Source organism: Micropterus salmoides, unplaced genomic scaffold (genome assembly GCF_014851395.1).
Source record: "Micropterus salmoides isolate LMB-PRFRI ecotype aquatic unplaced genomic scaffold, ASM1485139v1 Ms_hic_scaffold_16, whole genome shotgun sequence".
In the NCBI taxonomy this organism is placed as follows: Eukaryota; Metazoa; Chordata; class Actinopteri; order Centrarchiformes; family Centrarchidae; genus Micropterus; species Micropterus salmoides.
This window is the reverse complement of record NW_024040707.1, coordinates 14735086-14751923: the sequence shown is the minus strand read 5'-3', so window position 1 is coordinate 14751923 and position 16838 is coordinate 14735086. Positions and strand designations below refer to the sequence as shown.

The window sequence follows — 16838 nt, the reverse complement described above, 5'->3', positions numbered from 1 at the left end:
CACGTGGGCAGTGCCAGCTAGCCAACATGGCACACAGCATCCTGCCATATGGTGCCACCACATACGTCCCGCTAGCCCGGACTCGGGATCTGGGCCTGTAGTGAGCCGCTGGTGTGAACAGGACAGATCTGCACTAGGACCTGTTCAGCAGCTGAGCCACATGCAGAATTGCCTACTGATGTACTGGTTCTCAGCTCATTCTTGACCTGTATGTAATGCATATAGATGTATGAAAATAATCTTTCATGTAATCATGTTGTAAATGAAAACTTCAAGAGACCATCATGCCTCCATTCTACATGAGAGAAAATGTTTGTGAAGTATTTGGAGGTTAGAAGGCATCACATATTCTCCTCGTTATTGATACTGTGCTGCCTCTCTGTGGCACTGCAGAGAAAATACATGCAGGTAGTGCAGCATACTGAAATGACTCACCGTTGCTGACAAAATATATTTTTATTCAAAGTTAACATATGCTTTTAAATATGTCATCATATTAGAACACTGCATTTTCTTGCATTATTGTCATTTTTTAAATCATATATGTCATCAAAAACTAGGGGTCAGAATGCTTTCAGGGGCCTACAGTATGATATGTTGGCATGGGAAATGTTTACATTTTGCAGAATGTCAATACAGTAATGGGAAAATAGAGACAAGCGATGAAGGCAGTCGTAAATAATGCACATCTGCTAAGGCCGGTAAAACATTTGAGGAATGTGTGGCGTTTGACAAAAGAAAGCTAAAAAAAAATATTGAGTATTTAGTACAGCGGTCTTATTTAAATATGTGTGTCTGAAAGGTCTAGGCATACACTTAGTGACATTCAGAATTGATCAGATATTAAAATAAGTTATGCAACATAGTCAGTAGGTTTATGTGTCTTTGTAACATACACACAAACAGATAACTTAAATACGTTTGATGTAGGAAAGTACAGAATAATGCCTCTTTACTCTGAAAGACAGAGAGCATAAGGTATGAAAATATTGCCCACATTTTTGCAACCATTGACCATGACAATGTAAATAACATATTTGGCATTTCAGTAATCAAATCTGTACTGACAAGATATTCAACCTAAAGGACACACACCAACACACACAAGTGTTTATAGAAAAACATCCAAACCAACGTAAGCATAGGTGCCTTTGTATGTATGTAACAACTTACACAGAAGCAACATGTGACCACGGTGAGCATATCTTACAATCCTCTCATGGCTTAAATCAGGTACAAAATAATTAATGCATAGATTCAAGGTACACATGTCAAGTAAGCATCTAGATTGAAAAAGAAATCTTCAAAATGTAAAACGGATACTGTGCTGTGAACGCCACATCGAAATGCTACAATCTCTTCAACATTCAGCCAGAGCTACGCGGCTAGCTTCATTTGCTACATACTTTGAAGTAATACCAATACACCAAATTTCCTCCAGCATTGTAAGGAGCCTGTCCTGAAAGACTTTTACAAAAAAAACTTTTGCGTACAAGTTATAATCACGATAATAACTTGCTCGCACGCACGAGGTAATAACTTGCTTCCACAAGACAAACAACTTGCACGCACAAGATAAAACAGATATGACCTTACGGGGCTCCGTGGACCCAACGTATCACTTTAAAATCTCTCACCTCTCAACATTCATCTTGTCAGTGGGTAACATGGAGACTCTGGTATTCAAGTCTGCTTTAATGAGTGGAGATGCACTACATCTGACACCACCTTGGCAAGTGAATGGGCTCCCTCCTAACTATCTCCTTCCCAAATACATCCGGCATCCACGCCAATGTAACAATGATGTCAAGTGCAGTAACAACGATAGATCTTTACACACACACACACACACACACACACACACACACACACACACACACACACACACACACACACACACACACACACACACACACACACACACACACACACACACACACACACACACACACACACACACACACACACACACACACACACACACACACGCTGGGGATACTGCTTGTCTGCCTGTGCAGTTTTCGCCAAGATGCTAATACAGACATGTTTCTTTTCACCAATCCTGTCTCCTTAGAGAGGAGAGTGCAGGTCAGAAAACAAGTGAGGAATCTAGACTTGCACAAAAGGTCTATTAGGGTTATTTATACTGCATCACATTTTTTTTATAACTTACTATGATTTTCTGTCATCTTACCTAATACATTTCTTTTCAAAAAAAGTTTGAAACTGACCAAAAAAAATTTTGCTTTATAAATATATAATTACTCAAAATAATTAAGTGAGGTATTTCTATTACATCCAATCACACTTAAAGAAAATAAAAGAATTATTTAAACTTTGGTCTTCCTACTCGAAACATATCCTTCAAGACGACAACCAGAGAGAACACACTCAGAGAAAGCCTTGTTACCATGAAGGTTACCGTGACGCCTTTCACCCCCACCAACCTATAACGATAAGATGAGCTTGTAACCATGGAGATGGGGACAGTAGAAGGTAAATCGTACGGGACTTTAGAGTGCCCGCTAAGTAATTAGTGGCTGGGTAATGAGGTGTCACTCAGACAGTACACTCAGTGAGCGGGGCGCACTAATAAAAGACTTCAGGTACGAGGAGGCTTGACTCTCCCTGCGTCACCCACATGTGCCCACAACACCACCCCCACCCCCCGTAGGGTTAGAACACCATCACAACTGTCAGAGAGCTCCTGAGACTAACACATCCATCACTCTCACAGCTCCTCCGACACGCACACAGACACAACGGATAACAATTTCCATGGCATCTTCTTATAAGTAACAAATGACAAGCGCCAACATTAGCCCAGCAACTGTTTCCCCACCGCATGCTGCGCACGCTGGGACCGGGAGGTAGTGTAGACATTTTTCTCCTGTGACCTTTCCCATTCCACCCTGAACTGACCAAACATCCACTAACAGCTAAACTGTGTTTTTTTTTAGGATTCAACGCTCTAGCTTTACATGACGTTTCAATAACATTGTGCAGGCTCTGCTGTGTGCTTTTCAGTAACTGTTGCAGTACGTCCTCAACCAGACGCAGAGCCGAGCGAAGTTTTCCAGATGTTATATGTGGGCTTTATCCATGTGCCAATTGCTATCCATTGGCTAGTCCTCCAAGCTGCAGGTTGCCCTATGGTCATATCTCTCTGGGAATAGGATTCTAGTCCCACTGATGATTTAGATGTGGATGTTGTGGTGGCGGACCTTACTAGAATCAATGTCGACCCGGCGGGCCTCAGCGAAGGCCAGGAAGGTGCACAGGCCCAGCAGGTTGACTGTGGTGATAAGGGCAAACACAGTCGCCCACGAGCCTGTGGACTCGATGAGATACCCCGAAAAATACACCATTAGGACCCCTGCGGAGGAAACACACACGCAGAGTCACCATTAATGGCAGATTATAAACAAAGCATAAAGTATCTTCCATGTGATTGATCCATTTCCCGCAGAGAAAATGTCACAGTCCATTACACCACCCCTCACAGGACCGCTAACTGTCATCCTCTGTTCTCTGTATCATTCATCTCACACAAACTCCATTATGCTCCCTTGATGAAATATGCATGACACATAGGAGCCAGCATGACTGACACATCAGCTCAAAGTTTGAATTTTTAGAGTGGATGAATTATTTCACTTAATAGATTGTTGAAGGCGAAAACAGTAGTTTCACCACAGACATTTGATTTCAGTGTCTCTGCCTGAAGTTACAGAAACTCACCTGAGAAAGCACCACATGTATTCATAACACCTGTAAAAGAAATGCACACACATGAAGAAACAAAAACAAAACAAACTTTAACCTGTGGTTTGAAAAAAATATCTGTTAGTGCTAAAATGTTTTCTATTAATGTGATTTTTATAAAAACATTTCTTTGTAAATTCTGGAAATACTTTATTTTACTTACCAAATAATGCTCCAGCACAGGAAGGAGCAAGATCTTGAACATTTACAGATACACCGCTGTAAAAGAAACACGTCATTAGCCATTTTATCTTATAAAAAAGGTGCTATATTGACTCTTTCTGCTTCAGAGTTAAACCAATTTTCAGCCTGATAAATCTCCGCCATAAAAAGATTTGATCCAAAAATAAATGTCTGTTCAGGGAAATGTATTGTGGACAGTCTATCTTGTGTTCCCAGCCTGCTATCAGCGGCTTTACCTTTACTGTTCCTTGCATATATTGTACTTATCAAGTCTGGAACCTGAATAACAAGCTTAGAAAGTAAGCTCATTAAAAAATATTGTTACTGAGGATCCACAAATGTGAAATATTATCTGCAGTTTGTCCTGATTGACAGTTGGAGACACATGGAGTAATAGTAACAAATGTTTGGGATTTTACCATTTATAGTATTAAGTGCAGGACTAATAAAGACTCATTTTATGAAACTTAAATAATGTTACAACACTACTAATATTATATTGGAAAATGACATTAGAAAACATTAACTTGAAGACCAACTAGTGTGTTCCACAAAAATTAAAAATGTGACGAGATTTTCAGATACAATACCCAACTACATATTGAAGAAAAATGAAAAAAATGAAAATTCTAAATGATGGGCAACATTTAAAATGACACACTGAACAGGAAAAAACAGGTCATAAACTATCATAAGGTCTTATCACACCACACAGCTGAGGCTTCCTGATGAGTAATGTTTCCGCATTGCTTGGTCCTTGCTCGGCAGCAACACACCCACCATTGTTCACTCCTTCTTAGCATGCAATCATGCATTTATTGTCTCATCAGACAAAGCCTGATATTTTTCTTATTCCTTTGTGTCATAAATTTCCATTATTTCCCAAAAACTAAACACAGAAATGAGCCACACTGTTGCACTGGGTGACATGCTCCCTAATTAACCCAGCCACTAAAGTTTATTTTGATTCAATCCGACATACACCGTCTCTGCCATAAATGCTTGCTAACACACCAAATGTGTATTTATCTGCACTTAAAAATAGCTCGCACCAAATGCACTATTTACTTCCCTTTGAGTAATGTTTACTAAAAACAACAGTGGTTTTGGAAGCTATTTAGCCTCATTAAGAATGAAAGTACATACTAATGACCCATTTTTAGCAGGCATGACCTTTTCCAGGACAAATTAACGATAATAAAGGCCTACTTTGGGACTATTATTTTCTTAAGCGGCTAAAGCAAGACTACAAAACACAATGAAATTCAATGAATTAGGTGCACTGAGTGGGTCAAACTGCAGACCAAACATTCTACCTGTAGGCCTAATATAAGTGGAGATGCTGCAAAGTCTTTCCTGGTTAAGCTCGGTGGGCTCAACACCATAATTTGGGATTTTTTTGTCAAAACACAAACGTGTTCACTTGAAGAGGTGGTGGGATATTTAGCTCTTTAATGTCTAAGAGGCTGCTGTCCTCATAGCGATGAAAATGAATGTAATGGTTTCCAATATTATCACCAATAGGAAGAATATATAACAAAAGAGAAAAACAAAAATAAAAAACTGACAAACCTTTGGGGAACCACTACCACATTGAAATAAAAAATTTTTTAAAGTGCTGGTTTCAGGGCGAGAGACAGAGTGTAAGGACAGTCTAGGTGCCAGTACCTGTGACTGAAGGTGGTGAGGCCCATGGTGGCAGACACAAATGCTACAGCCCAAGGGAAGGTGGTGTTGCCACATAGAAGAAGGGTAAACACACTGGACACACCCATGGAGAAAAACTAACAGAGGAATGAATGCACACAAAATCTTATGTAATTCATTATGCACACGAGTGTAAAAAGTAAAGAGGACATCCATAAACTTTGGACTGAGTGGAAGAAAATCTACAATGAGACTATACAGATAACATACAAACAGAATAAGAATGCAACTGTCCAATATCGTACCTGCATCAACTTCCTCACTGAGGCTGTATCGAAGCCTGTGGGGATATACAGAAAAATTAGGACAGGCAAATATATAGCTGCCTTACCAATAATACAATAATTCCGATATCTGTTCCTCAGTTGGGTGCCCTACCTTGACTGATGAGGTGGTCAGATAGGCAGCCACTGAAGAGGGATGAGGGTATGGCCACCAACCAGGGAATGACATTGAACACCCAACCCTGGAGGGGCAACATATGTTCTGGGTGTGAATGAACTTGATCAGAAACAGATAATCAGCCTCAGTTGAACACTTTAGTTTAATGAGAATTAACGAATGTGAACATGGTTAATGTTGTACTTGCTTAACATCAGCATGTTAGCTGTAAACTGTTGTGAGCATGTTAGCAAGCTGACGTTAGCATTTAGTTGAAAGCATGCTGCTGCTGGCATGGCTGTAGGCTCTTTTTTAAAATGATTTAATTATTTTTCCTGTTATCTTTAGGTCATGCGATCAAAAGGAGAATGAAAATGGAGCCTGGTTACCTTGGCATCGGGGAAAGTGTCTTTAAAGAATGTTGGCAGCCACGACAGAAGGGTGAAGAAGGTGCTCGCTGTGCAAAGGTGCGTGACGATCACAGCACTGCTCAGGGAATAAAGAGAGAGAAATAGACAAAATAAGTGCATTGAAAGTATATTTATACATACTGTAGGTATACCAAAGGTTGCTCAGTGTCCCATGTCTTTGAGCACTGTCTCGTGATTTGACAGAAGCTTGTGCCTGTGCTACTTGTTTGACATCTATTGTTCTCCTGCCTATGTCATATCTTTGCTAAGGCAAGTAGCATGTGGCTGAAAGCAGAAAGAATTTGGGAATATTTTAAGCCCATAGCCATCAAACTGTCATCTAATCCATTACTCTCAAGGTGGATCAGATACATCAAATAAAATCACAGAGGTTCTCCGTGTCGCTGGAATTGGAACATATCAGCTGCATTACGGTATATAAATATCTTGGCCATAGGGAGAAACTATACGGAAATAGAAGAACTCAATATTAACAGACATAACGGACAGCTGAGGCAACCAGAGACAAGGCTTGCTATTCTAAATTCTTAAATAATTCTTCTAAATTATCAGGATAAGAAGAATAAGATAAGAATTTCAGATATAAGACGTTGCTATAATATTGCCACAGGGCGAGCTCCACAGCTGCTCATTCATCTGAATATGAGAACAAACAAACTGCTATGCCTATGCAAAGAGCAGCTACACACACGCACAAAGACATGCACTCACATGCAAACACAAGTGCACTTCCTTTATCTTTAGCTCACCATACTGCAGGTTGCTTGAGGAGCCGTAACCAGTGTCTTTTGGACAGTTTGGACTGGGGCCCACCACTTCCCAGGGACTCCAGGGTGATGATAGGCCCTGCAAACACAGATGAACACAGGCACGTGGGCATACACGAAGGACACTGACACCAGTTATACAAATAAGCAGCTACAAGATAGGAGCATGAGCAATGACACCGCAGATACTGTCGCCACAGTTGAAGCCTCCCTTGCCTTCTCCTTTGAGCAGGTATTTCCACATGCAGTAGGCCCACAGGACTGAGAGGAGACCAGACACGTAGAAAACGCTCTCCCAGCCATACAGGTCCAACATGAGGGAGCCAGCGCCTCCAATCACCAGAGTGCTGGGGAAGGAGGGGGTGGGGGGGGTCACAACAAGACATGACAAGTTACACAAACACACCCTTGTAACAAGATACACAGTAAAGTACTTAATTAGGCACAAACATGACATGAGCTGAAAGAGATTATCAGGTGTCAGAAGTGGTTGTGGGATCACAATAGACACAGCTTTCAAATGAACCCCTGCTCTTTGCACTTCGCAACAGTCGCCATTTATTGCATAACACTTGACTCACCCCAGGTAGGAGCCACTACCCACGGTGCTCATGAGGAAGCCTCTCTCGCTTTCCACCACCTTTTGAGAGCACAGACTCGCCAGAGAGGGGTAATGAACTCCTAAAACCAGGAAACAAAAAACGAAATCGGTCAATGTTTAAAAAGAAAGGATTTAACAAAGCAGTAGAAGTAGGGGAAATCTGACGGGAAATGGTAGATTTTTTTGAGCAATGTGAATAACACGTCACACAGTAAATTCTTTGGCAGGTGCTGAACAACAAAAAAAATTCAGAAACGTCTGCACCTTTGTTTGGTGACAAGAGCCTGCAGCAAAAGCAATTTTAAAGGCACACCTGAATCATCCAGTGCACAGTCAGTTAGTGTTCTCAAGGCAAACAAACAAAAAACAAAGAAAAGGTGGCCACAAACTAAACTTGTTGTCATTGTTACCAACAGAGGTTTATGAATGTCTTTGCAAAAACAAACAGAGCTGTGGGCTACAGATGCAGGTGACAAGGATCTGGAAGTATGAGAAACGTAGCCAATATGACAGATGCTGTCTTTCTAGTGGATACCATCAAATCAGAACAGTTTTAGTTAGCAACAGGCTTTTAGTAAAACAGTTTTTAAAAGCGAATGCAGACAAAAAAAGCATTTAATCATAAAAGAAAAGACAGACAGCACACTCCATTGACTAGTTTGACATATGGTTGTACATGTTCATGTTGTCTGCCTGTATCTTACAAAGAAAGATAGCAGAGTTTGGATAAGTTGAATAATTATGCCATTTCCAGACCTTGAACAAAGTGTACAGACATTTAAAAAATACATACAGTATATCTTTCACCTCACTGATTTACAGTTATCTCAAGATGCAATTAATCTTATTTACACACTTTCAAAATCCCCCCCGCCACCTCACCTTGCAACAAGCCCATGAGGAAGCGGGCCAGTGTCATGGAGAGGATCGGCTGGGAGCAGAAGTGGGCCAGGATCGGGGTGAAGGCTGTCATCGACCCCCAGGCTGCTGCCGACAGCAGGAGGACCTTCTCACCGCCAACCCTGTGGACACAGAATCAAGACATGTCTGTATTAGCTTTTGATCTCTTGGATGCCTTGTAGCACTAGTGAAAATAGTAGGTCCATATAGAAAATATTAATTCTGCCAAAAATATCATCTTTGAGAATCTTTCTTACACATTTTGTAAAAAAGGATGGACGTTTTTGTAAGATATTAACTTTGGTGTGACAATTCTGGAGTGAACGAAACTCTTCAAACACATAGGCAGCCTGTCAGTTTATGACACCTATAAGTGTTAACATCATGATAACACAGAGGAAACATCTGCCTTCGTTCCCCTATAATCTGTCAGACTGAGCAAACACAAATGGGCGGTTTGCATCACTGCCAGTAATGCTCTCATGCAAATGACACTTAACGAGGATGAAGCTAAAAACTGGTGCCAAATGAAAAGCACATCTATGTAGGCCCAAGAGAATTTAGTATCCATAGCCCGCTATTATCTCTACGACGTGGCTACTGTATGAGCTCAAATGTTTCCCACCGGTCACTGACGTAACCTCCGAGCACTTGGGTGAAGCAGTAGCCCCAGAAGAAGCTGCCCAGCACCATGCCGGACTCCCTCTTGCTCCACTTGAACTGCTCTGCCATGCTGACGGCGCAGATGGGCATCGCCACACGGGCGCAGTAGAGGAGGCACGTCCCAAGCAGCAGCACCACCGTCCATACCCTCGCCACTGGCCTGCACAGGAGGGAAGCAGAATAGACTGAAGCCATCTAACTTTGGCTGAACAAAGGCAACATTTGGGGACAAACTTTGGACTTAAACCAGTTGATGGGGGGAGTCTTATCTAACTTCTATTTTCATTAGGGTTAATATTTAAGGTTCATGTGTCAGTTGTGGTTTAGCTAAATATATAGGGAACAAGGAAGCACAACTTACTTCCTTCTTTACAAATCATTTGACCTATGTGGCAGGGCAACTCCATCTAAAGAGTAGCCTACTTATCTGAACCATGAAATGCCATAAGTGATAGCCTACGTGTCATTTTACTACTAGATACACAGAGAGGCACTCTTGTCGCAGAAAGCGCGGATCTATACGACCCAGCTGCACCTAAAGGATTACAAGTCAAAGAGTTGTTACAAAGTGTCAATAGGATGTTAGGCTACACATTTTCCGAGTTCTCATTGAGAGCCTCTGGGTACATTTGGAGAAAGCACTCAGCACTGTTGAATGCTTGTCTCTTATTTGGGTTAAACTCGTTACCTTGACCAGTTGGTGTTGTGTTCAGGCCACTTCTTGTGACACCCAGGTGCTCCGATCTTGTCAGACGGATGGTTTTCCTTATGACAGACCAAATCTGGACTATAGTTCTTGCCATATTTTTGAAGAACTGCCATTCAACGCGAGGTAACAGCAGCCCCCTCTCAACCGCTTCGGCTGTTCACTTTCGATACTCGTTCCGCTGTTCGAACTGTCAGAAAAAGTCCCCTGTTCAAAATGTTACAAAAAAAACAAGTCTTCTCTGGAAGTATATGTGCGCAATCACATCTCGGGTTGGCGATATTTTAATCCATTACCTATAAGACCGCACTAACAAGACCAGAGGCGATGATCACGAAGCTGAGCTGCACAGGAGGCAATCTGTTTTCCCTGATGCCGAAGGAGGAGTAATCCACGTGTCAGTTTTTCTCTCCAGCCTCCTCCCCAAGCAGCCGCGCAGTTCTTCTTTTGCTCGGTAGGGCTCGTCAGGAAGTCTTCTCTGTCTGTCTAAACGCGGCTTCTTCTGTCAAGTCAGCCGACCTATCATCAGAGCATCATCCAAAACGCCAGAAAGACGTGGCCTCTGGCTCGGGCCCCTTCCCAATCATGACGGTGCAATATAGAAAACGTAGGCTATCAGTGTCGTCTACTGGAGCATCCTTTAAGCACCAGGATGTACTCTCCTCCTGACCCTGTCCTTGCCGGATGAAGACGTGACGGTGCCCGCGCTGAGAAGCCGCGGTGTTTATATGTCCGGCTGTGGGGCAGAGATATGCGCAGTCAGCCTACAAGGTTGTTTGAATGGTCCGTCTGCCTCTGGCTATTTGAGTTAGCATGCAATCGTTATATAACACTCTGCATTCAGCACAACTTTTAGCAGCTCTTGTACAGTCTGTGTGGTCACATCGTTTACTCAAGTTAAAGTAACACCGCAACGTAAAATACTGCTTTATATAATATATTTTACTTAAGGTAAAGTACTAATTAACAGTGGTGGAATGTAACAATGCACTAGCAATTACTTTGCGCACATTTGAGGTACTTGCGCTTAAGTAGGCTATTCCATGCCACAAATACTTCCACCCAATCGGTAGTGGTTGGCGTTATAAAAAGTCCACTAGGCTACATTTATTTCACAGCTTTAGTTTACAGGTGTACAGATTAGGATTTTCTATGCGAAACATATGATGAATTTATAAAATATGATGCATAACAATACGTAAAATAGTTTAAATTAGTTTCATCACAACCGACTACTAAAAAATGTTAAAACAAACAATACTTTAATATTATATGATAGTATAACACTCTTTAACTTATAATGCTCAAAGAACATTTAATACTTACATACTTTTGCTTAAATGGCACTGTCAATGCAGGACTAGTTGTAATGGAGTATGTTTGTATTGAGTATTGTTACTTAGTTAAGGATCTGAGTACTTGTTCCACAATTGCTTTATATTTGTACTCCACTACATTTCAGGGGGAGATACTGTACTTATATACCAGCTTCAGTTATTACTACACAGATTAAGATTTTGCATACAAAACATATAATTTTAAAATATGATGCACTGTTTAAAATGGATCTTATTTTTCCTACTTTGCTAACTAGGTAGTTGGGTAGTGAAGTCTGTAACAATGCATCCTATAATACATTTAACTGTCAAGTTATCAATCGTTGCAATCAAGTGTTGACTGCAACGACAGCTGTGGATAACTGTAGTGGAGTTAAAATTACTATATTTCTCTCTCAAATGTAGCAGAGTAGAAGCATAAAGTACTATAAAATGGAAACACTCAAGTAAAAGTATCTCTTAATTGTACGCAAGTGCAGTATTTGAGTAAAAGCACTTGGTTACTTTCCACCTCTGCTGCTTTACCACTTAAATTTTACCAGAAAGAAAACAAAGCAAAAGTCCTTTATGACTTGGCGCAGTTTAACATTTCACTTTTATTGCAAAATAATATCCCAGCAAAAAAAAAAGCACATAAAATTTAGCAAAAGAGCTACTTATTCCATACATGTAAATAATCCATCTGTAAAAGTGATATAGATTTATCCATTCACATCTTTTAATATCATCTATTGTATTTTATAACAATATGAAACCGAGGCTGCCTTTAAGCTTGCACAGTCACAGTAGGGTGCAAAGTCTTTTAGCATTCCAGGAATCTTGCTTTGTCCCACATGTTAACTGCTACCGTGATGTATAACTTATCTATGTCAGCATATATTTTGTCATGTCTCAAGCAAGAACGCATTATGAATCTAAAGCTGAATTTAACTTTCAAAGTCACAGTAGTTTGAAACATCCCAACCATCTTGCTTTGGCTATTGCCATCCCATAGAATACTATAGCTAAAAGACAACTAGCTGAAATGTGTATGCTTGTTATAAGGGAAAAAAGTTGTTTATTTGAGGCAGTGCACACTGAGCCAACCATTTTCCCTAAACATTGAACTTATCCCATTCCAAGTGGTCTCACACAGAAAGTGACAGCCTAATTTAGGCTTTATTCACACCCTCTTATGGCTAACAACTTTCCCTGCCAAGAGACAGAAAAACTAGTGTACCCATTATACATAAACAAATATGTAAATTATAATACTAAGTAAAATAATGGTCTGCATGTTATTTTAGTGTGAGAAGTCACTTTAAAATGCCATCAATCCAGTTTGCACATTCTAAATTATTAAAGTATCAAAAAGCAACCCTTACAAAAAAGAAAAGGTTGTACTCTATATGAGTCAGTTTGTTGGGGTATAAATAGATAAAGGAAATGTGTCCATTTTGTAATGCTGTAGTATGTTTTCACTGTGGGGTCCTTATTTTGGGTCTTCAATGGTTCCCTTGCTGAGGTCTGTCATTTTGGGATACTTCACTTTCTTTTGATCAAGTTCATTCTGAGCCCACAGCAGCAGTTTCAGGAGCTTGGCCAGCTTGGGGGTTGACTCTCTGTTTTCATAGTCTAGCACACACTGATTCACTTCACTCCATACCTAAAAACAAAGACATAGAGATGTTATTGCTTTTTATACATTTTTGAGAGACAAATTCTCATAAGGGGGGGGGGGGGGGGTCTAATCCAGGTCTAAGGATTGAGGGTATTTATATACTATTGTGATAGTTAGTAAATAAAATTGACATGACTTGATAGAGATCCACAAACACACCCACAAATCGAGTAAGTAATTAATTTGAAATTTGTAGAAAAATGCAGCACCACTAATACTGAACAGTGTCTTCACACTGTAGAGACGAGTGTGATGGCAGAAAATTGTTTTCTCTTTCTTATAATCTTTTATGCATGTACTTATAATAGTACTATTATTAATATCTATTGTTTTTCCTTCACCTTTTTCTGTTATTGTTATACTCATTATACTAGTCTGTCCACATGTGTAGGGTTTAGTTCAGAGCTGGGAAGTTGTTATTGTTTTCCTCACTAGCTGTCCCTCTCCTCACCTTGACTGTTTCCCAGTCAAGGCTGGCGTTTCTGTTCCCCAAAACATAGACATGTGGAATGTCTAAATGATTATTCATGTTTTTGCTCTGGGCCAGACGTTAGTGACTGTCCTAGGAGACAGAACCTCTGGTCCAGCTGATTTTCTGTTGTAGTACTTCAGACAACGGTTTGTTGTAACTCAATTATTTGCTCAATCCCTCATCAAGAATACCACAAATTTTCCACAACAACGAGGACAACTTTTTTTTAGTTTAGTGTGGGATCCTAAGTTTAGGTGGTATGAGGTTTAATCTATTCTATGTACACTACCGTTCAAAAGTTTGGGGTCACCCAAACAATTTTGTGTTTTCCTGAAAAGTCACACTTATTCACCACCATACGTTGTGAAATGAATAGAAAATGGAGTCAAGACATTGACAAGGTTAGAAATAATGATTTGTATTTGAAATAAGATCTTTTTTACATCAAACTTTGCTTTCGTCAAAGAATCCTCCATTTGCAGCAATTACAGCATTGCAGACCTTTGGCATTCTAGCTGTTAATTTGTTGAGGTAATCTGGAGAAATTGCACCCCACGCTTCCAGAAGCAGCTCCCACAAGTTGGATTGGTTGGATGGGCACTTCTTGCGTACCATACGGTCAAGCTGCTCCCACAACAGCTCAATGGGGTTCAGATCTGGTGACTGCGCTGGCCACTCCATTACCGATAGAATACCAGCTGCCTGCTTCTGCTCTAAATAGTTCTTGCACAATTTGGAGGTGTGTTTAGGGTCATTGTCCTGTTGTAGGATGAAATTGGCTCCAATCAAGCGCTGTCCACTGGGTATGGCATGGCGTTGCAAAATGGAGTGATAGCCTTCCTTATTCAGAATCCCTTTTACCCTGTACAAATCTCCCACCTTACCAGCACCAAAGAAACCCCAGACCATCATATTACCTCCACCATGCTTAACAGATGGCGTCAGGCATTCTTCCAGCATCTTTTCATTTGTTCTGCGTCTCACAAACGTTCTTCTTTGTGATCCAAACACCTCAAACTTGGATTCATCCGTCCACAACACTTTTTTCCAGTCTTCCTCTGTCCAATGTCTGTGTTCTTTTGCCCATCTTAATCTTTTTCTTTTATTGGCCAGTCTCAGATATGGCTTTTTCTTTGCCACTCTGCCCTGAAGCCCAGAATCCCGCAGCCGCCTCTTCACTGTAGATGTTGACACTGGTGTTTTGCGGGTACTATTTAATGAAGATGCCAGTTGGGGACCTGTGAGGCGTCTGTTTCTCAAACTAGAGACTCTAATGTACTTATCTTCTTGCTCAGTTGTGCAACGCGGCCTCCCACTTCTTTTTCTACTCTGGTTAGAGCCTGTTTGTGCTGTCCTCTGAAGGGAGTAGTACACACCGTTGTAGGAAATCTTCAATTTCTTAGCAATGTCTCGCATGGAATAGCCTTCATTTCTAAGAACAAGAATAGACTGTCGAGTTTCAGATGAAAGTTCTGTTTTTCTGGCCATTTTGAGCGTTTAATTGACCCCACAAATGTGATGCTCCAGAAACTCAATCTGCTCAAAGGAAGGTCAGTTTTGTAGCTTCTGTAACGACCTAAACTGTTTTCAGATGTGTGAACATGATTGCACAAGGGTTTTCTAATCATCAATTAGCCTTCTGAGCCAATGAGCAAACACATTGTACCATTAGAACACTGGAGTGATAGTTGCTGGAAATGGGCCTCTATACACCTATGTAGTATTGCACCAAAAACCAGACATTTGCAGCTAGAATAGTCATTTACCACATTAGCAATGTATAGAGTGTATTTCTTCAAAGTTAAGACTAGTTTAAAGTTATCTTCATTGAAAAGTACAGTGCTTTTCCTTCAAAAATAAGGACATTTCAATGTGACCCCAAACTTTTGAACGGTAGTGTATATGAAAAGAATATTGGTGAAAAGACAAATTCATTCACTCTACCTTTTGTCTCTGCATCATATTGAGCAGATCTCCAAAAGGTGACTCCTCAGGGTTGTCGAATGCCAGCAGGGCCAGTGTCCTCTCCATCTCGGTCAGACATTCTCGGCTCTCCTCCCCCTGCTCCGCTAACTGAGACTGGGCAAATTCAAGGGCAGCTTCGGTCTCCCTCAAGCGAATCAGCTCAATCAGATGCTGCTGCTACAAACGCAAAAAGCAAGAGGGTGCAAGAGGGAGTGAAAATAAGAGAAGTAGTCAGACGGGCAGTAGGGAGGATATTGATTAAAGTGCAACACCTAGATGTGAGCAAAATGAGAAGCACTGTGTCGTACCTGTAGGTGAAAGTAGAGGTAACGGTTGGTATCCAGCAGTTCAGGGTGCAGACTGTTTATCAGTGAAATGGCATCCTGGATCTGTCCCTTCAGGATCATCTCTCTGATCTTAATTCTTTCATCTAGAGAATCCAAGTCCACACTAGGCTCTATTCCAGACTCCATCCTGAACTTCTCTGCTGCCTCCTTGAAGCCCTCTGTTGAACAGAAACCATGGTGAAAAGCAGTCACATTCCACATTCAAGCACTACATTTATCTGCACAACTGATCTGTATAGACAGCTGAAAGCAAGCTTTGAGTAATAAAAAAAAAAAATCGGTCCTTCACCTGTCACCAGGTAGTTCATAATGAGCCTGTTCATATCAGCTCTCTGAATGTGGACATTGTTGAGTTTATCCATCCACTCTTCCCTTGTTATGTCCTCCGGCTTCTCTGCATAACTCATTATGATAATATCCTAAAGTTGAAGTGACAGAATGACATTTCAGACACTAATGAAGTCATGGTAAAGACAATTACATAACGTTATAACGGCTCTGGTAATTAGCTAGTCAGTTAGACAGCAATAACGGCACCGGAAACCTTAAATCACAACAGTCTGGGCCTTCGATGGAAAACACAACATTGAAGCCCGACTTGTCAACACGAATCAAAACAAAGACAACGTAAGCCTTTCGGTGCATGTTTATCGAAAACACACACCCGGAACGAGTGCTATTCTGTTTTATTATCCTCTATCGACATGCATCTACAGCCCTATGCAAATATCATGGTTACTTATTTCATAATACCTGGAAATGTTAACGCTACTTCCCAGCAGTAGCTAACTAGCGAACGAGGAGAGCTGCTTCTTCTTCTACTTCCTCTTGCTTATTTCCGGTACTGTCAACTACACGCTACGAACGTACTGCTGCCCCCTGTAGTAACTTAAAAGCATTGTATGTCTATTTCAACTAACTGAGTTTTTATTACCTGACCTTATAGCCATAAA

The 16838-nt window shown here is 40.9% G+C and overlaps 2 protein-coding genes across 3 annotated transcripts; both read right to left on the bottom strand.

Annotated features, from left to right (window-relative positions):
• Positions 1-437: 437 nt before the first annotated feature.
• slc17a9b (solute carrier family 17 member 9b) lies at positions 438-10824 on the bottom strand. Of its 2 annotated transcripts, XM_038723067.1 has the most exons (14): positions 10401-10824; positions 10087-10294; positions 9361-9558; positions 8718-8857; positions 7816-7915; positions 7451-7581; positions 7217-7313; positions 6426-6522; positions 6034-6121; positions 5901-5935; positions 5617-5732; positions 3929-3984; positions 3742-3771; positions 438-3376 (listed from the first exon to the last, which is right to left on the bottom strand). In XM_038723067.1, exons 2-14 carry the CDS (start codon positions 10218-10220, stop codon positions 3198-3200), a joined length of 1401 nt encoding a protein of 466 aa, XP_038578995.1. In that variant the 5' UTR covers positions 10221-10294; positions 10401-10824; the 3' UTR covers positions 438-3197. The 2 variants fall into 2 exon arrangements, with proteins under 2 accessions (XP_038578995.1, XP_038578994.1); XM_038723066.1 differs by having other exon boundaries at positions 10087-10823.
• A 1185-nt stretch (positions 10825-12009) lies between these two features.
• On the bottom strand, positions 12010-16730 carry LOC119905625 (glucose-induced degradation protein 8-B homolog). The gene is made up of 5 exons (XM_038722824.1): positions 16639-16730; positions 16175-16304; positions 15847-16043; positions 15518-15715; positions 12010-13086 (listed from the first exon to the last, which is right to left on the bottom strand). The coding sequence occupies exons 2-5, from the start codon at positions 16290-16292 to the stop codon at positions 12913-12915; spliced, it is 687 nt and encodes a 228-aa protein (XP_038578752.1). The 5' UTR covers positions 16293-16304; positions 16639-16730; the 3' UTR covers positions 12010-12912.
• Between the last annotated feature and the right edge of the window lie 108 nt (positions 16731-16838).